This window comes from Alligator mississippiensis, chromosome 8, assembly GCF_030867095.1.
Source record: "Alligator mississippiensis isolate rAllMis1 chromosome 8, rAllMis1, whole genome shotgun sequence".
NCBI classification, from domain to species: domain Eukaryota; kingdom Metazoa; phylum Chordata; order Crocodylia; family Alligatoridae; genus Alligator; species Alligator mississippiensis.
The window spans coordinates 56,056,119-56,077,317 of NC_081831.1; the positions used below are offsets into that span (position 1 = coordinate 56,056,119).

The following is a 21,199-nucleotide window of genomic DNA, read 5'->3' on the forward strand; positions in this document are numbered from 1 at the left end:
CAGGAGGAGGGGGGAAATGGTAGTTTCCCTGAGGAAGGGCGTTTTGCCCTGCATTTCAGTGGATGCACATCAGCAGAATAGCACAAATTTGCCCTCTCATGTGGAGATGTGCTCTTGGAGTACTTTTCCATTTCTATAAATTAAAATAGTGAAGCAAGCAATAAGTTACTAAGAAGAGCCCAGAGAATGTATTACTAGTGTGTGAAATTATACTTTCTCTAAAAATGGGCTGTGTTTCTTAATAAAGTATTAACAAAACAGCCTCTGATTTTTCCCCTCGCATCATTTGCACCTCATATATGATAATCCTTCCTAAATTTGCCTCCATACCATCCTTTTTCATGTGTAAAAATCTAAATGTGGTACAATAAAGAAAAAGTAACTGCTGAATTCTAGCCCTGAAAATTAGTTCTTAGTCAAGTTACCACATATTCAGCAACAGCTAGAATGAAGAGCCATTCAGGAGGAAACCTACCCAGCCTGACCTAAAGTCATGTTTTTCTTCAAAACCTGGGGTCTGACTACTAGAAAAACTGATCCAAGTTATGGAAGCCATTTAGGGTTTTAGCCTCTTACCTACCACCAAACAAGTTACTAGGGTTGGCAAAGGGGTCATCCACAGGCAGCCACTTTTGACTGTCTTTCACAGTGCCTGCAATAGGAAGATTGTACTCTAAGAATTTTAAACAGGAACTGCTTCATAACCCTATTTTTTGTAATACCACATTGCACTGCAGGGGCGTCTGTCAGTGGCGCAGTGGACTCTTATCTCCCAACCCTTCTTCAGAGCTGCCATTTTGCTTCCTGCCACGGCTGTTTATAAAACCATTGCTGAGCTGGGGTGGGGGTAACAGCTGATGAGAGACAAAGACTGTCCATCAGCTGCTGCTACCAGAGAGGGCTTGCAGGGCTTGTCACAGGATGCAACAGTTGACGAGGCTGCCAGGAGTAGCAACTCCTGATTGGATGGGGACAACTCAATCAGCGGTTGCCATCTCAAGGAGTAGCATCAGCTGTTGCCACAGAGTGGCAAAGGGGCTGCCAATACTGCTAATTGACTGTAGCACTAAGTGACCTTGTAGCATTCCAGCCAGGGGGCTGTGCACATGTATACACCTGCATAGCACTTCATTTTTTAAATGCTGCAAAAGTATCTCAGGATTTTGCACTAAAAATGATTGTGTGCACATATATAAGTGAAATTAAAGCATTTTGTGCCCCTTTCTTTTACCTTGGGTGAAAGTACAGTTCTTACCCTAGGTTTCTGATATAAACAGATAACAGTTTAAGGTGAACAGTACTTTTTTAACCTTGAATATACATTTATTTTATCATATTAATAAAAATATTTTGCACCATAAACCTGCCTGACAATTTACACAGGTCTTTTTTTCACTTTGAAAGAACTTTACACTCTAAACCAATGATTGGTAGGCTTTCAGTAAAAACAATTAAATTCATATTTGAGGACTAAGATATTCAGAAGTGCCTCAAGTGGGTAAAACCTGAGTGAGAAGCAAGGAGACCACACAAGCATATGTTACATTGCATTGTTAATCTCTCCCATTCTTTTTTTCACAAGAAAGTTACAGGATCTAAAATGAGAAGAATAAAATCAATGAGAAATGTAAAAGGATTAGGAAGAAAAATAAAATATGAATTTTGCGAGGAATGAGTTTGTGATAGTAGCTGAACAACAGGCAGTTTGAGATGTGTGACTGAATAGAAAAAGAGGAGAAAATGTTAAACATTTTATTATCCCATTTTCTACTGGGAAATGTGAGTGATTTGCCAGTCATAAGGATACAGAAGATTGGAAGAGACAGCTTTGAGACTCATCCATTTGTAATGCAATTCAAAAGGAAATCCCAGCTGTAACAACACTATCTGCTTATGTTCAAACTTTGGTGAATAGAATTATTATGAAAGTTAAATGCTATTTAAAAACCCAAAGTATAGCATCATGGCCTTTTTAAAATTGTTTTCATCTAGTGTAGAGAAATAATGATGATGAACTATAAGCTGAGAAAAATGATAATTTCTCTCTCAAAATAACAGCACAACTTACGAATTACATGAAAAATCTGTAAAAGATTTAAAGATGAAATCCTGGTCACATTTACATCATCCCAAAACATTAAGCAAATTTCAGCTGGAAATGGATTGTGTAGTTATAGTGAAACCTGTCAGAAGTTTTAATTTATCCTTACTTCTCCAGCATCAGAATAGTTGCTCTAATGATACCTGATAATGTTTCAGTTTGTATCAGTTACCACAAAGATAGTCGGCATATAAGCATATTTTTGTCATTGGATAGTGGATGTGTTTATAGGTAAAACTTTGAAAACTATCTATGGACTCAAATTACTGTAGCATATAAATGCTTAGCACCCATGGCATGCTAAATACAACTAGTTGAATAACAGAGCCAAAATATTTATATCTGTGTGTGTGTAAATGATTTGTTGTTTTGGGGTTTTTTTCCAGCATTGTTGAGTAGAAACTGAATGCTCAATGCCTGTGAAAATCAGGCCATTCGTTTGTAGACATCTAAACTTTAGACAACCAAGTTTATAGAACGTTAAGCATTTTAAGACAGATTATCTAAAACAGTGGTTCTCAACCTTTTTTGTACCAGGACCAATTTGTAAACATCAATGGCAAGTCCAGACCCAGTGCTCCTCACTCCCAACCCACTGCCCCCCGCCCCCAGTCCTAGTGTGTGGGGTAGGGGGTGGGTATGTGAGGTGGGGAGGTGTGCATGGGACATGGTGGGGCACCAAGCAGCCCCTTCCAGGCTGGAACCGCCAGCCTGCAAAGGAAAAGCCACAGCTTTCCATGGCTGGGTTTTTTTGGCTTTTTGTTTTGGTTTTTTTTTCTCCCCACCCCATGCCACCGACGTGGCAGCTGCAGGCGGTCCCCACTTGCCGCCATGGTGTCCCCCCAGTTGCGGGAGGCACCACTCATTCATGATTATTGTGACCCATTTTTGGGTTGCGACCCATGGGTTGAGAAACGCTGATCTAAACTATATTATTATATTCTAACAATTTAAATTCTGTATTCTTTTCTGGGCATGAAAATAAGTATAAATGATACCCTTGTTCCCTTGGTTTCAGAGAGATGGTGAATCATCCCTTTTTTGGGATTTGCTCTGTGCTTAATAACATTGTTTACAGCTTCATGATTTGACTTTGATAGCACCAGCTGCTGTAAGGCTGGTAGCCTTCACGATTGGCACATATTAATGAGCTGGAAGACTTGATGGTCTCCCTCAGTAATAAAACAGAGAAGTTAGATATTACCTAAAAATTAATTGGTGTAAGAAACATGGTATATGCTTTGTTAATTACAAAAATATAATGAGAGGTTTTTATTTTGTGAACAGGAATGCTTCACTTCCACTTAAAGAACTACTTCATTCAGGAATGAACGAATCCGTTTGGAGGTCACAGCTGCTCAAAGGAGTTCTCACCAAATGATCGTCCTTGCTTTGCTTTCTGCTGTCTTTCAGCCAGTAAAAGGTTCAACATGAAATTCAGAAGTAGTTGTTAGGGGGAGACATTAAAGAGAAGGAAATAATGGATTTAAAGGAGGCATGAGCTTTCATTGGAGCAATTGATTAACTTCTGCTGAAGAACATGCATTTTTTTCATCTACTGAAAAGCACAAATTCAGTGGGAGGAAAGGGGGGGCAATGAGTGGCAGTGGCATTTAACTCTGTGTCATACTGAGAAACTCTATGGGCTGGATGATCCACTTCCACAGTGCCTTGATTTAGTGTGTTCATCTCTATGGTGAATTATAAAGACCATTCAGTTTTTCCTGATGATAACCGAGTAGTTTCTGTTCCTCTTTTTTACTACTTATCTTTACATGTATTAAATTTATACGGTATAAAAAATGTTGTGCCTTTGCTGCACATATACAAGATTTTTCAAGTAGTGAAATCTAATAACCCTATTTGAAAATATTTTGATTTCACTAATCTTAGGTTGGTTCCAGTCCTGCATTTGTTTACCCTATCAATATTGAGATAAAATGTCAAGTTAACAAGAAGCACATATTATAGAACTGCTTGAAATTTTAATTGGTGACATTTTATATACACCTTGTATCTATCTAAAATTATCTACAAAACAAACGCATCTGAATTAGAAATTATAGGTTACCAAAGTCATTATATTCTTTGCTTTGTGTAAATTTGCTTGTAATTACTTCTGGCCTGTATTCTGTCAGCTGCTGAGGGGTTTTTTGTGCAAAACATCATATTTAGCAAAATAATCCTGTAAGCAGTTAAAGAAATATATATTTGAGATTATGTTGGAATAGAGATTTTTGGATTGAACCTTTACTGAAAAGCTGTGACTATCCTTACCATATATCTTTTGCTTAATATAAAAATATATTAAGTTATATATAACTTATAAATTTCAAGTACATGGTTTATGGTTTCTTTCTATATAGAAACATTTAGAATAAATACAGCTCTTGGGCTAAATTCTGTAAGTGGAGCAAAACTTCCTCTTAATTCACTGGAAAGTTTTGCTTCATTCAGGACTACAGAGTGTGTCCCAATTTATATATAATTTTAAAAAGTCTAAGCGATATTGTTAGTTTTAGAAAATGATATAATAGTTGTATAAGATTTAGGGGGAATTAAGGAGATATATAGTACTTTAAATGGGTGCTTCTATGGTATCACATATATAAAGGTTTGCTTTTCTATATAAGTACATCCACTTCAAGAAATATTAATTTGGAAACTGTTTTGTATCTGACATGTAGGTTGGTGAAAGAGCCCTTGTGAGCTAGTGATGATAAAAGCTTTGAAATAAACATTCCTGAGTACTAAGATGTATAGTTTGCCCGAGTTCAATTTTTTGGTTCATGGATCTGCCTGCCTTTGAAACCTCCAGTGTTTGTCTATTCATTTTCTTTCATGTAACGTTATATTTTTATTTTAAAAAATTAGGCACTTTAAATATGTTAAAAGACTACTACTAGATACCAAATTGCTCTGATAAGGCCCTCAAATTTTTCACGTGGAATCTGAGAGTAGTGGTAAAGATGGCAGTATAGTCTTGAGTACTGCGGGCAAAGAACCAGCCATAGAGCATCACTGTTTCCAAGTCCCTCAGATGCTGGGTGCAGGATTTGATGGTCCCACTGCACCACTGGAATAATAGGGAGACCATTGTTGTTTTGAATTCCATAGATTTTTTCCCCTTCAAAATCATGAAGCAGCAATTATACTAGTAAAATAATAAGGTGCAGATTCAAAGTTTTATGGCGTATGTGTTCCCTTAGTTGCTGTCCTTGAGCTCCACCCTTCCTCAGAAAAATACCCAGCTAAAAATAACAGGCCAGAACTTGCACAGTTCTTCAAAGGCTGGACTCCTATATAGGAAATTCCTGAAAATTAAATCTAAAGTGTTGGCCATGAACAGGTAGGAACATACTAAATAGTATGGTCTGCATGTGTTTTGTGACACTGTACTTGCAGCCAAAAAAACCTGAACTGCTACCAGTGGCATGCAAGCCTGAGTGAGAAGTGGACAGTCTTATTTTTCTGCATCCCTTCAATCAAGATGTCCTTTAAAAATAAATGTGTGTGTGTGTGTGTGTGTGTGTGTGTGCGCGTGTGCGCGCGCACGCGCGCGCGCACATATCTTTGAAAGAAAAAAGTATATATCAAGAATATGTATATATGGCTGGAAACAAGTAAATAGGCAGTTTGGAAGGAAAAAACTCTACAGGCAACAGGAAAACCAGATGTAAGTACATGCATTTTATAGCCTGTTTAGGCACTGAAAAAAGCTTGTATGGTAACAGTGCCAAATGACTGGTGTACGATGCATTTATTGAGAATTAATAACTCTATATGACTAGGTTTTACAAGAAAGTAAATGTATAAAAAATACTACACAAGTTTGTTAAATGTAGAAGGCAGGACAGGGAGGCACTGTAGAGGCTACCTTGTTCAGACCCCCATCTGGGTTCTCGCTTCAATCTGTGAGGTTGAAGTGGCTGTATCCTTGAAGAAGAGGAGAGCGGGCAGGTACCTTAGGGCTGGGCACTGACCTAGTCCCCTGAGAGGCTGCCAACCCAAAAAAGTGTGCAGGCAGAGTGGAGTCACCATTGCCTTTGTCTGTGGTACAGCAACAGGCTTCTGTGCTTGTGAAGCAGAAAATCCTGGATGCCAGATCTGGGTCTGGCTAAACTGTGGGTTGTGATTGCCTGCAACTTTTAAATCTCATCCTGCTCCCTCAGCCATCACCAATCAAGGAGTCTGACAAAGCACGCTGCCAGCTCTGGAGCCTGTCACAGCACAATGGCCACCAGGCACTGGGATCAGACCCCCAGTCTGGATTGGCTGCTGACTTCTACATTTTCCCCAGTGGCCAAGAACAACACCTGTTATGGAGGAGCCCCACAAGGAAGGCTCCTGCCCCTGGCTCCTGTGGCACTCTGAGCTGCAGTTGCAGGCCTGCTAACGGCAAGCTGGGAGTTCAAGGCTCTTTTCCCCTGCACCTTGTTGGGATACAGCAGTGACTTGGCTCTGGGGCTAGATGGCTGGCTGCCTGGACTGGCTGTTTCCCTCAGCATCCAAGTAGAGCAGTGCCCCACTCCTAGATCCTCCCAACTGCTGCCACAACAGCAGAGTGCAAAGTTGCAAGACCTGGCACTTGGGCCTGAACCCCCAAAGCATTTGCAGGGACAAATTCAGGGAGGCAAAGGTCAAAAACAAATTGCATCTGGTTGGGACTAACAAAGACAACAATAACCAATTTCTGGTAATACAGTGGTCAAATCAGAAACACTAAGGAGCCATTAGAGTCCACTGCCAAATACTTGCGGTAAGCTTATAACACAAGTTATGACCAAAGGAGGCAGACCTGCTACTTCACCTTTGTCTGTACACACCCATGCACACAAGTGGTAATGAAAGATTGTCAGAGCACGTTTGATCAGGTTTGAATGAATTAAAATCAGCAGGGCCTGATGACCTTCATCCCTGTGTACTGAAGGAATGAGAGAAGGGATTTCTGAGACCTTAGTAATTACATTTGTTAGACCCCGACTCCATGCGGCGCCCAGCCACTAGGGAGATGACAATCCAATTGTTTATGGGTCCTGTTACTCATTAGCCAGAGCAGGCAGGGGGCAAACACCAGCACACATTGCTCACAACAGCTTTATTCAGAATGGACACAGCTTTGGACAAAGGTCCCTCACAGATACACAGCCCATGAACCAGGGGATCTGCCATGAACAATAGTTTTTTTCCCACATTTATACACTTTGGTTTATGCTCATAACCATTCATTCCACCTCTGTCCCTCCTTTTTTTCCACCCATTTCTCCTCCCATCTCAAGCTCTGCCTCTATTTACTGTTCGCTTCATTAGCATGGAATTGCCTATGCATTTCATTCATTTACATGTCTTTTTGCTATAAGCGCATGTCTTAAGACCTTGACTTTTCTTCGGTCAATGGGCAGACTTTGACCAAAACCTGGAAGCTCCTCTTCTTCACCATTCACCTTTTTGCATATGTTCATCTCGAATTCAGTTGTTTTTCACATTCCAGTCTGTTTTTCTGTCTCAGGTTGTACCATCTTCCGCATCCCTAAAACGTCACCTCATTCACAGCACACAGACTCACACAGATTCACTTGCTGCTTTTTCCTCAGAAAATGGTTGACACAGTTAAGATGGTTACTTAGCATAAGCAAATGGCTGGCTTAGATATTATTCTGCCTTGTGGTCAGCAGCTCTGCTAGGCCACAGGTCATGCCTTTCTTCAGCTGCAAATCCAGTGCTTCTTAAGATTCAAAATTGTCACCCTAGCAATATTTACCATATTGTGGGAGACTGGAAGCCTAGAAAAGGCTTAGAAGAAGGAAAAAAGGAGGCCCTGGGAAATTATAGACCAGTTAGCCTGATTTCAATGCCTGGGAAATGACTGGAGGAACTGTATAAGAAAGTTTATTTGTAAACAACTGGAGGAGGAAAGACTGATTGCAAGCAACCAGTGGACGTTAGCTAAGAACAAATTTGTTCTTTTTTGACAACATATCTAATTGGATAGATGAAGGGAATGCAGTGGATATATTTCAATACTTAGTACTTCAGTACTTAGTGGATATACTTCAGTACTTAGACCTCAATAACTGTTTTAATAAAATTGTCCATGACCTTCTCATACACAAATTGGAGAAATATGAGCTTAATGGAACTACTATGCAGTGGAGAGCCAACTGCTTTAATATCTGCAAGTAAAGTGTAATTTGTAATGTGTAAGGTATAACTTTGGGTGCATCTACACATGCCCCCTACAGTGCCATTGTTACTGCACCATCATTTTGGAAGTGCTAAATTTTGGCATAGTACCAGCCCATACTGCATCATGCACATGGCTCTCAGTTATTTTCAGGTCCTACAGTTTCATACCAACACGCTATACGGAGAGAATGCACCACTACGATGACGTAGCTGTGGCATCACGGTTTTTGCCTGCAGCTGCTGTCACTCGTGTGTTGCTACAATGACGTAGCATCACATATAGATGCACCCTTTCATAACGGTAAGAGATGGCAAGTGGACTTCGACTGCAGTCTGTCCTGGACCTGGTGTTGTTCAACATGTTTGTTAATGATTTGAACGCCAGAAAAGAAACCTTCCTGAGCAAACTTGCAGTTCAATATTGACAAATACAAAGTACTACACCTAGGGAAAAATAATCAGCAGCTCAACTAGGAATTGAAGATAACCGACTGGGTGGCAGCACTGCTGAGATATCCTCAGATTCTGGTGGATCACAGACTTGACATGAGTCTGTAATGCGATGCAGCTGCAAGAAAAGGCAAATGAGGTGCTGTGCTCATCAATAGGAATATTAGGTGTAGGACATGGGAGGTGATAGTGCCACTTTAGATGAGGCCTAACCAGTGTTGTGGCCTGGGACTCTGAATTTTTTTTAAAGGATACAGAGAACATCCAAAGCGAGTCAGCAAAAACAATCATGTACTTGAAAACCAAGCCATACAAGGAGAACTTGAGAGAAATAAGCATGTTTACCTTGCAGAAAAGGCAGTTAAATTGGGGGACACCATGGCAGTCTTCAATTATCTGAATTGCTGTCATAAAGAAGAGGCAGATAAACTTTTCTTCCTCACGGCAGAGTGTAGGGCATCTGTGTTTGGTTTGAATGGTTTGAAATTACAGTAAAGTACTTTAAGACTGCCAAGTAGGAAAAGGATCTTCACTATTCCAGTGCTTCACTTAGTGCAACAGGCTGCTTAGGGAAATTGTAGAATCACCTTCACTGGAGATCTTCAAGAAGAGGTGAACGAGCATTGGTCAGTAATGATCTAGGGGTATCAATCCCTAGAGAGAGCTGTAAAAAGCATAAATATATACAGTGTGTGTGTGTATGAAAATGCACTTTTCTGTTTGGATACACTGTCTTTACAAACTGTCTTTTGTTTCATTATAATGGGACCTGTCTACAAGCAAATACTGCCTGTAATTTACTACAGCAAGGAACAAATTCATTAAACAGGTCCTGGCCTTAATACTTTTTTAAGCAACTGGTGCTTATGTTATTACTTAACGTACTACATTTATAGTAATACTAAAACTGTTTGTCCCCCTGAACTCTAACCATGAAATGGAAAACCAGAACAAGCATACACTGCCATGTCCCAACTGCCATGTCTTTACTCTGAAGTGAAAGGTACATTTCTGGAGAGAGAGACAGAGAGACTTTGCAATGGCACATCAAAGAGCATCAAAACACACAAAACCTACGGCCCAAAACACACCAAATGGATCCAGACCAGACTAGGTACAGGAAATGTAAAACCTGACAACACAACTCCACCACCCCCACAATTACTACACCTCACAACAGAACCATCAGCATTCCTGCATCTTACAGCTGCACCTTCAGCAAGCTCTCATCCCATGCACTAAATGCCTGATAGAAGGTATGTAGGAGAACCCAAACAACAACTGCGCACCAGAATGAACACACACCGAAAATCTATCAAAGACAGAAATACCCAGTTACCTGTAGGTGCACACGTCTCACAAGAAAACCACTCACCCCAATCTCTCAGTTCTAATCCTCAAAGGGAATTTACAAAATACCTTCCACAGACAAGCCCATGAACTTCATCAATCTAGTGGATACAAAAAATCATGGGTTAAACATAGACATTGGATTTATGACACATTATAACCTGCCTAACATCTGACTACCCAGGTAAACCCTCCAATTTTTACCAGCTATTCTCATTCCCTTCTCTCCCACCCTCCTGTCTCTCATCCTTTGACTATAGCTACATTCATTCCCCCTTCCCCTGCACCTGTCTCTCATCTACTGACCATCTCAATTTACATTTTAACTGACTGACTGACTTGCATGCATACTGGCCTCTGGCTGCTTTACCACTTGATCCAGGAAGAGCAAAGACTGTCTGCAGAAGCTTGACAAAGGGTGTTTGTGCCCAAAAGCTTGCTCAGAAGAATTGTGTGACACAACTGCCCTAGGTCTCATTTGCATCCGAGATGGAACCCAATGACAACTCATTTACACAGGAGATGGAGAACAGAAAGCCTGAAGCAGAGATTGCAGTGAATTCTGGGACTAGAGAAGCAAGGGAGCATTACATGATGGGGAATCTGTGCTCCAAATGCTAATCAACCCCACATTTACACACACTCAGCTCAGCATTTATCAGACCAGTTCTAATCTGGATTTACAAAGGACCCCCCCCTCCCCCCCCCCAAAAAAAACAAAACAAAACACCCCCCCTCCTAAGTTTAATAGGCATCTCAGGCCGTACATTCCCCAGTCCCACTATGGGAGGCCTATTTAAACTAGAGTGACTAAAACTCGGTTGCTGGGTTAGGGAATACTGAGGCAAAAAGACCGAGTCAGAGGGGGTATGGGCAACATTGGAACAATGGTAAAGGGTTCAGCACAGTGTCCAGCCCGTTGGAGCCCTGACCACAAGTGTTGTCATACTTTTCCCAGGACAACTGGTGGAAGTCCTCCAGCCCAAAGGTTATAAACACTCCAATAATTGCCTTTAGGCTGTTAAAAGTCTATAGTAAGATTTGGAAAAGTCATGCTAAGCTGAGGCTTGTTCACAACAAGTAAAAATCCAAAACCCTGATGCTGCAAGCTATCTATTGTTTCTGAAGAAACCATGAGATATCCCATCAGTATATCTTCTATCCATAGGAATTTCAAGCTGGCTCCTAAGTGTCTGATTACACCCTAACCTTATGTGTTTCCTGATTATCAATCAGTTTCTTGAGATGTTCCAAACCAAATAACCCCTTGTCAATAGAAAAGACAATGATTTACACTATTGAGAATGCTTTGAAGAAGCTGAACTGAGGGTATAAAAATCTGTAAAAAAGCAGCAGTGTGTGTGCTTCAAGAAGAAAAAAAAAATCTCTGATACCATCCACTGTTCTTCTCGAGAGGCTGGAGGAAACATATCGTCTCCCTTCAACTATTGTGCTATGAACTTTACCTGTCAGTTTTGCAGCCGGAGCACCTTGGACTGGTGAGATCCTCTCTCTCTCTCTCTCTCTCTCTCTCTCTCTCTCTCTCTCTCTCTCTCTCTCTCTCTCTCTCTCTCTCTGTCTCTCTGTCTCTCTCTCTCTCTCTCTGTCTCTCTCTCGGCATAGATTTCTGAACCTGAACTGTACTAGTTAAGCTTGAGCTAAGTTTCCCCAAATACTTAGTGAAACCAGGGTAGTATTGTAATTGTTTGTGTTTGTTTTCCTTTGCATGGCTATTATTACTACCATTATATATTTCATATACTTAGCAATAAAATAACTTTTATAGTCAAACTGGTAGTAACTGGGTACATTTTTCCTTCACTGCTTCTCCTTTCCCACTTGCTCTGCAGTAATGCTTCTTTTACCTAAGCTAAAGAGCCCTGTGAAGCCCAAAAATACTGTGGGGTCTGCTCATCAAGAGGCTAAAGATTAGGACGTGCTGAGTTTGAAACACAGAAGGGGATCAGCTTGTACAGGTTGATTGACCCAGTTTGGCTCAGACATGCCCTAATGAACTGAATGCTGGCCCATGAGGGTGTCAGCTGGACACCCAGCCGGATTCAGAGGGATTCTGTTTACTTGTGTACTTGTGTCTGACTGCAGTTTATTGTTGCTCTGATGAACTGATTCCTGGCATATGAGGGTGTCAGCCTGTCCATGCTGATCAACCCGGCCAGGTCAGGCATGTCACGTTAATCTGTGTGTGTCACTGATTTGATGACTGGAGGAACCCAGCCCCATTGAAACAGAGTCCTGCAAGATAGCTCCTTTGGGGGTGAGGACTTGCAGAAGGGAGAGATACAGCTCCATGTAGAAACACAAGTAACACATGCAGCACATTGACAGAATTACCAAGACCCTAGAAACGTATCCCTAATAAATGAGCACACCCCAAAGTAATGGGCAAATCCGGTAACACCTCACTACATAACATTATACCCTTCTGCTCTTCTGTGCTCCTTTAAAACTGGTACTGTTTATACATGTTTCCCTTAAACTGGTTGGGATTAAAAAACAAAGCTGGGGGAGGGGTATAAATTGCACCACCAGCCAGACATTTTGTCCTGAATCCCTGGAATGAAATATTTAGATCTGTTCAAATGTTCAGTGGGCGTCCCTCAAGGCTCTGTTCTTGGACCTATACTATTCAACATCTTCATTAACGATGTGGACATTGGTATCAGAAACGGACTGGCCAAATTTGCTGATGACACCAAACTCTGGGGTAAAACGTCCACACCTGAGGACATGAGGGTGATCCAGGCTGACCTTGACAAGCTCAGGGAATGGGAAGACAAGAACCTGATAGTGTTTAACACCAAAAAAAAATCTGCAGAAGACTTATAGGCTCGGCAGTGCTACACTGGCTAGCACTACAGGTGAAAGGGACTTGGGGTTCATGATTGACCACAAGATGAACATGAGCCTTCAATGTGATGCTGCAGCTAGTAAAGCAAGCAAAATGCTGGCTTGCATTCATAGATGCTTCTCAAGCAAATCCTGGGACATCATTCTTTCATTGTTCTTGGCTTTGGTGAGGCCTCAGCTGGAGTACTGCGTCCAGTTTTGGGCTCCACAATTCAAAAAGGATGGGGAGAAGCTTGAGAGAGTCCAGAGAAGAGCCACGCGCATGATCAGAGGTCAGGAAAACAGACCTTACGACGACAGACTGAGAGCCATGGGACTCTTTAGCCTGGAAAAGTGCAGGCTTGGGGTGATCTGATGACAAGGTTGAATGGTCACAAACTCCTCCATGACTGTTTCAGGCTGGACATAAGGAAGAATTTCTTTCCTGTCCGAGCCCCCAAGGCCTGGAACAGACTGCCACCAGAGGTGGTTCAAGCACCTACTTTGAACACCTTCGAGAGACATTTGAATGTTTATCTTGCTGGGATCCTATGATCCCTGCTGACTTCCTGCCCTTTGGGCAGGAGCCTGGACTCAACGATCTCCCAAGGTCCCTTCCAGCCCTAATGTCTATGAATCTATGAAAATGCTAGTCCTTGCTCCAGTGGTGCAGGAAACACACCACTGACATTTGCAGGCAACTGAAAGCAGGGCAGGGTTACGGGGCAGGTCTTGTAACTGTCTAATCCAGTGGTGCTCGACCTTTTTGCCTGAGGGGTGCGGGGAGTGAATAGGCAGTGCCCAGTCCATCTACGAACTGGATCCTGCTGGAGGTCCTAATCTGGCACTCAGGGTGGGTACAGTGGAGCCTTATCGAGAGGCCAAGGGGCAGCCCAGCCCCAACCTGACACCACCGGGAGTGCTGAGGGGGGCAGGGAGAGGCATGGAAAGGGGGCTTGATGCAGCTTCAACCCTGCCTGGCAGAGTTGGGGGAAAGGGGATGTGGCTTGGCTCCAGCCCAGTCCTGTGGGGCCAGGGGAGGGAAGGGGGGAAGAGGCTTGGTCCCCAACCCAACCCTGTGGAGGGAAGCGGGGCTGGGTCTGGCTCCAACCTACCACAAGGCTTGTGCTTTGTGGATTTGGCAGTAGGGGAGGGTGGCTGTATTGACTGCTACCACTCTCCCACTGCCACGTTTCCCAACCCATGGGGAACCCCATGGCTCTGAGGGATGCCTTTGGCCTGCAGGTCAGAGGTTGAGTGCCCCTGGTCTAGCTGAAATGTGATGCTGGAAGCATTCCTGTTTAAAAATGACAATGCTTTGAGGAAAGGCTGAATCCTTCCTGCATGGCTGAGTTACCCACTTTATCCATTACAATCTGAGAGAGGTTTAGACAGGATGAACCACCTAAACTCTTTCACTAGCCTCTCATAAATGAGTTTTTTTGTCCATTTACTACAGCATCCCTAGAGTCCTCCTCCGTGCCCCTAACCCGGTAAATGTAGCATTTATCTGGGTGACCAATAGTACACACTGATCTAAATGAAGGTTCCCCGTGTCAGGTATAATGGTACTAACACATCCATGTCTCTACTAAAAACACTTTGCCTGGTACAGCTTAAAATCACATCAGCCCATTTCACAAATGCACCACATGGAATGCTCTTAGGCATCTGGCACCTGCCTTTTACACCCGGAGCTTTCTGCTCTGGTGCTTCCAACTGATCAGCCCTGAGCTTATAGCAACAGTTCTCGTTATTACTCCTACACTACCTGACCTTCTTGGTGCTGGCAATAGTGAACGTCAGCACCAAATTTCAGGACACAAGGTTCTTGCATGAAAAGCACTTATGCAAATATTAAACAGGAGTCCCTCTAACACAATCCTCAAGGAAAAAGCTAGAAATGTCCCTCCATCTGGATTAATTACCCTTTCAGTACAGCACAGGGAAGACTTCCCTTTAGCCTACTCCTCACCCACCTCACAGTTCTAGTATTCTCTCCGTCTTTTTTGCCTGAAAATAAAATGGGGAACGTAAGTATTTAAAATTAGGTAGTGCCCTAAGACTTCCAGTTAGCATTCCGCAAATAAATAATAAAATAAAATGTACAAATAAAAAAAGATAAGACAGTTAGCATAGAGTATGCAACCTAAATAAAGATAAGGAAGAAAAATATGTAAAATAATTGTGTAAAAGGTAGCATAAGAATAAAAGGATGGCATAATTGACCAGTTGCTATGGTGTCATGCAACTATAGGATACTTAGTGATTTCAACTAGAACATAGCAGCCTCCCTGAAGTCTTCTATTTGTTATACAAAATCCACTTTCTGTTAGTCCATGACAAATGCAGTTGGATTTTTTTCCTGCAGAAAAAAAATCAATAGTAGAACTTCATGGTATATAGAGCAGCAAAATCTTGTTGCCCATGATATGAACCTTTTTTTTTTCTCCAGTTTTCTCCTAGGCAGCCAACACCAGCCATTCCATCCAGGAAGAGCACACACCAACTGCTGAAACTTCCTTAGCCTGACGAAGGGTTTTTGAACCCGAAAGCTTGCTTAATAAACTATTCTCCAACTATTTGGGTTGGTCTAATAAAAGATCAAATTCACCCAAGGAACCTTGTGTGCCTATATCCTTAGACCAACATGGCTACAACCTACACCCCTGCAACACCAGCCAATGCACATACTGAAAATCAAGTATTGATCACTATTAATTTTTCCTTCAGGTTTTCAACTTTATGCTGCGAGTTAATAAGTACATACATAAATAACTTAGTTGTAGCACCAGATGGCACTTTAGAGCACATTTGCTTTTTTTCTTCTAACTTTGTTTACTCATGAGGTTTAGAAGGGTGGAGTTTTGTGTTATTATCTATTAAATGGTTCTTTCAACTCCTAAATAATAGAAATGTAATTATTTTAGGGACATGATTTATATGAGAAATTGTTCGTTCGCATGCATACACTCCTTGCCTTTTTACTAGAATTCCTTATGGCAGAAATAACTATTTTTGAATATTACATATTCCATCTAAACCCTGTAATCAGCCCATCAGTATAAATAGCCTAAATTAGTGGGACTAGATTTAAAAATGTTAAATCTTACTTTTAAAAATAAGAAAAATGTAGTAGAATTAATATGTAAACCTCTCTCTCTCTCTATTGTACTAGCTGCAAACTCTGCCATTCAGAGATTTAAGAGCAGCATCTTGTAATTATGTATTCTAGTAGCATATCAGCACCCTCCCGTATATTAAGAATTTGGATGCTTGGCAGTGCAGACAAACACGGTGGAGTAGCTGGATGTCCAAGATGTTCTGTCAGACTCTAAGGACAAAAGCAAAACGCCAGGCTCCATTTTTGGGGCCTGGGCCTAGCTTGTTGTTAGGTAACAGGCAAGGTGGTTCACTTTACCTATTATTTGGAGGCAAGTAGTGGGGAGTTAAAGGTGCTCAGGGTAAGAATTAACATGTTTAGGCAGTAAATGTGCCCTCTGAACCTCCAGAATCCATCCTGTTGCTCTGACCAGGCTCAGGCCACCACCATCGTGTGCTCCTCCCATTACCAGGGATGAGCGAGACAAACAGCTAAAGCTAGATTAACTGCCAGCCCCACAGGGGCTCCTGCAAGTATGGGGCCTTTTTCATTTGAGGACCCGCAATGGAAATACCTTGCCACCTTCCACCCCATGTTGTGTGAAGCAAGAAGAGTAATCTAGCAGTGAGCTTCCACTCCTGCTTCACGAAACAAGGGGCTGTTGCCAGCCTTGGTCTCAGCTGTGAGTAAATAATGGCCAAGTGGTTCTCAAGCTTTTTAGACTCCAGGCACCCTCTGTAACCCCCTTCTCCCCACAATTTAAAAAGCTGATTTATTACAGTCCTCCCTCCCTGCATTCACTGACACACATGATCCCCTTCTCTTGCATGCATACATAGATAGATACATGAGCAGCCTTTCTGTGGTATAAGCACACCGAACCCTGCTTCTCCAGACACACAAGGTTCCCTTAGCATGCACAAATCCCCTTATCTGCAATCACAGCCCCCTGCTTCCCCTCCCCTTCCAGCCAGGCCTTGGTAGGTGCATTGCTGGCAGTGGCTTCTCAGATATCCCTGTGAGTGCTGTATCAATCTTCTGGGTGTAGCAACAGAGGCTGATGCTCTGGGGTGGGAGAGATGTCTCTTAGACCCATCACTCACTACCTGCATTGGCTGCTGCTGCTGTTATTGTCCGTGGAGCTCCCCGATTGCTCTGCTTTGCCACTCCAAGACATACCAGAAAGGGAGCCCCATTTTGGTCTCCAACCCTGGCACATGGGTGTCTACCCAGCCAGCACCATGGAGACTGCAGCAATAATAGTTTATATCTCCAGGCTACATCACCACCTCCTCTACCAGGTGAAACAGCCCTTCACACCTCTTTCCAGAAAGCATGTACAGAGCTGGACCAGGAGCAGCTGGGATAGATGGAGATGCTCTTAACTGATGCAGGCAGGAGCTAGGGACTAGATCTGGCTCCACATGTACCTCTGGGAAACAGATACTCAGGCTGGTTTCATCTGGCGCCAGCAGCGTGAAACCCTTGAAAGGATCTCACCCACCCTGGTTGAGAACCACTGATCTGTAATAATTGTGCTATGTTGTGCTGTCATGGGTAGCTAGACAGACTTTGAGGTAAGTGGTTATTTTTGTGCTTTGGAGTACAAGAAATAAAAGTCTCTTGACCCCTGTCAGTAGTTAAGCTACCAAAGTTTGTTCGTAATTCAGGTAACAGAAGTGGTGCTCCAACAAAGACAGCTACTATATGGTAGGCTGGTTGCACATTTCCCTATAATTTGGTGGGGGGTTTTGAGGTAAAGCATGGATGAAGCTTTGGGGTTGAGGCTTGATTTTTTTCCCCACTAGGAACAGATCCAGGTATCTGGTGCGGGCAGTACTAATATCCGACCTCAGCAGTTCCCTACTTAAGCCCACTACAAGTAGAGGAATCATAGTCTGTGTGAAGTAAAAAACAGACAGTAAGAAAAGCAGATTCAAACCAAATAAGGGCTACCAGCTTTCAGCACTTCCACAGTTAATGAGGAAGATGCCCCTGAACTCTTACACAGAATAGGATTATAAATGTGACTGGTACAGCTAAGGAGCGGGGAGCAACTGGATACCAGCCCACATAGCTCCCAAACAAGTTAAAACAGCAATGACTTAATCAGGGAACCAAAACCTGTCAAAAAATTAATGAGAAAACACCACCAAAAGATGCCTTGGTTACCACGATAGGACAAACTGATCTGGATAATGTAATACAGTAAAAAAAATCTACAGTGATTCATGAAGCACAATACAATGAGCAGGCTTGGCTCCCTAGTTGCTGCTCCTGTACACATAAATGTACACTGAGGCTGCTCCAACATGCTGTAATTGTAGCGCATCAGAACAGACTCAATTAATTGTGTCTGCTGGAGTGTGGTAATTATTGTGCTCCAGCAGACTCCAGCGTCAGTGCATCAGCATCCCTGTGCTGAAAAATGGCAGCAGGGGCACTTTAACTAAGGCTTGTTTGATAAGCTTTAGTTAAAGTGCCCGTACCACCATTTTACAGCGCGGGGACGCTGATACACATGATGCTCTGGACACTTTAATTAAAGCAGCTCTCAGAGTGCCTCCCTCTCTCCCCCCACCCCGCAGCACATGTATAAACACCCTGTTACTACAAGGAGGAGAGTTTTTTTCTTTTCTGTTTTTCAAAAACAAGGTGTATGTTTTATTCTGGATCACGTAGCATGTGAGAAAATACAATGGGAGGCATCCAATTCCATAATTTATGAGGACCCAAGAGAGGGTGAAAACTGGGAAGCCACGGGACTTCTTGGCTTTGTTTAATGATAAAACTATCCTGTATTCCAATTACTTAAGAAATACTTTTTACTGGATACTACTGATCATTCAGATAAGTTTGGAAAACTGACGTTAGCAGACAATTGTGGCATTTTGGGTGCTCAGGAAGCTGGAAGTTTTATCAGCGTAATCAATCATCTGTTTGTCACATAGGGATCTTTAGCTCATGACCTTTGGCTCAGGAAGCTGGCAAGATAACAAGTAGGCAATGGCCACAGCCTCACCACAAAGGAAGGTTCAATCACCTGGATAGCTAAAGATAAAAGAAAATATTTCTTAGCACCAATTCTACCCCAATAGCTGGGAGCATTGACAGACCCAACAAAACTGAGAACCTATGCACCTCTCTTAAAAGAATGGAATCAAAGTCCTAACCAGCTTCTCAAACTGCTTCCTTTTCCATACCAGGATCACAGCTATACAATAGCTTTGAAAATGTAAAGGAGTGAGTTTCACCTGTATATGAACAGTCTTGCTTAAGCATATGGGTATTTCTCTAACTTTCAAAGGGATGTTTTTATTTTTTTGCCTCTTACCACCCCCACTCCTCCCAAACACAATATATGTATACAGCACAAACAGAATTATCAGGAATACATGCTGGTATGGCACATGAGCTTTCAAAACAATCTTGAGAAAGGCGCGTTATTCACAAGAAGCAAATTACAATTATAAATCTAATTGCTACAGAAAAATATTCTGGTAGCACACATCACATATTCTGTAGATGTCACTAAATTACAAAAAACCCTATCTCAGTAAAATGCTTTACAAGTTGAAGAATTTAAAACTGCAATTAATAATTTCACTCACTTGTAGAGCCCAACACATTTACTGTCAATAGTCCAAATGTACAGGATCAGAGCCCCAAAACTACTATCAATTGCTTCTAATACCTTTTCTGTATACTTAAATGTCAACTCTGAAATAAAAAATTTCAGACCACTCAAGGGTTATATGCAAGATACAGGTACTGGCATCCACTGAAAAGATTAAACCCTTTTATTTCCATTTTTTAGGCCTAATATTCTAGATGTAGCATTTTAGCAAAGGTTGGTGGCACAAGATTAAATCTCTCTGTAAAACAGTGGTCACCAGTGGTAGATCGTGGAGCTTCTTGGAGTTGATCCGAGGCTGGGGTGGGGGGCTGAGTGCTCATGTGTATACATGTGTGCGCCCCAGCCCAGCAGGTCAGTCTGTGGGGAAGGGCAGGGGCTAGATTGAGAGGCAGGAACAGGGGTAAATTGAATGGGACCCCTGCCACGTGGAATTTACCTGCTGGGGAGGCGTACGCCCAAATAATTTTTTCTCCCTCTGCCTTGATCTGCCCCCACTTCCCTCCCCACAGACTTACCTGCTGGGGAAGAGGGGAAAAAGGGGGTGGCAGTGGTGCACAGTAGATCTTGGGTTGCTTTTAAATGCCAAAGGTGATCTCCAACTTAAAAGGGTTGGAGACCACTGCTGTAAAGTGTCATTTGAGACTCCTGGCAAATGTTGATTTAAATCAAGAAAAACAATCTAAGGAATTTATCCTGGATCTCAGGATTACATATCCTGCCATGGCAGCAGGTGTGATTTTGAGGATCTGGGATAAAAATCCTCAAAACACTTTGCACAGCTGCCAGGCTCAAGAAACCTAGCATTAGGGAGCATCCAAATTATCTGTGGAATGGTATTATTTCTTGCCTTGGCAACTGGCTCTGAGAAGAAATTGGTTTAAATAGGTAACCCCCCTCCCCTAATGAATGGATCCACAAGGCCTCATTTTTCCCTACCAGTAACAAGTACGTGGAACATCTTAGTAGCTAGTTTGCCATTTTTCTTGCATGATACATTGGTTGAATATGTATCATATTACAGTCAATCATGTGATAGATAGATAGATAGATAGATAGATAGATAGATAGATAGATAGATAGATAGATAGATAGATAGATAAGTCTGCTAGGGGACTAATTTATTATAATTATTCACTGTACTATTAAAATATCTAATTGTTCCGCCTTTGTCTATTTGTTGGAGGGGACTGTCTGAAGAGTGGCAAATTAGTTGCAATCTTAAATTTTCATTCTCCTTAAAAGGCTAAGTCTATACTTTGTCTATGAATTCTGCATATTTTTCATAAACAAACATTAACATTTTCAATTAAGTAAAATATTAATCCAAATGATCTGTGGATGGTATTGTTTCTTGCCTTAGCAACTGGCTATGAGAAGGAATTGGTTTAAATAGGGAACCCTCTTCCCCAATGAATGAATCAATCCACAAGGCCTCATTTTTTCCTACCAGTAACAAGTACACAGGGTACAATGAATTTGCAACAAGACAATGGGAAGCATTTTTGAAAAAAATTTCCATTAAGAT

At 42.0% G+C, this 21,199-nt stretch overlaps 1 protein-coding gene across 1 annotated transcript in view; it reads left to right on the forward strand.

The window, feature by feature from the left end:
- Positions 1 to 4,859, forward strand: part of POF1B (POF1B actin binding protein) — a 46,085-nt gene extending 41,226 nt beyond the window's left edge. Inside the window, exon 15 of the mRNA XM_019487945.2 lies at positions 3,389 to 4,859. Within this exon, the coding sequence (XP_019343490.2) occupies positions 3,389 to 3,409 (21 nt within the window). The 3' untranslated portion in view covers positions 3,410 to 4,859. The remainder of the gene's footprint in view (positions 1 to 3,388) is intronic.
- The last annotated feature ends 16,340 nt before the right edge of the window (positions 4,860 to 21,199 follow it).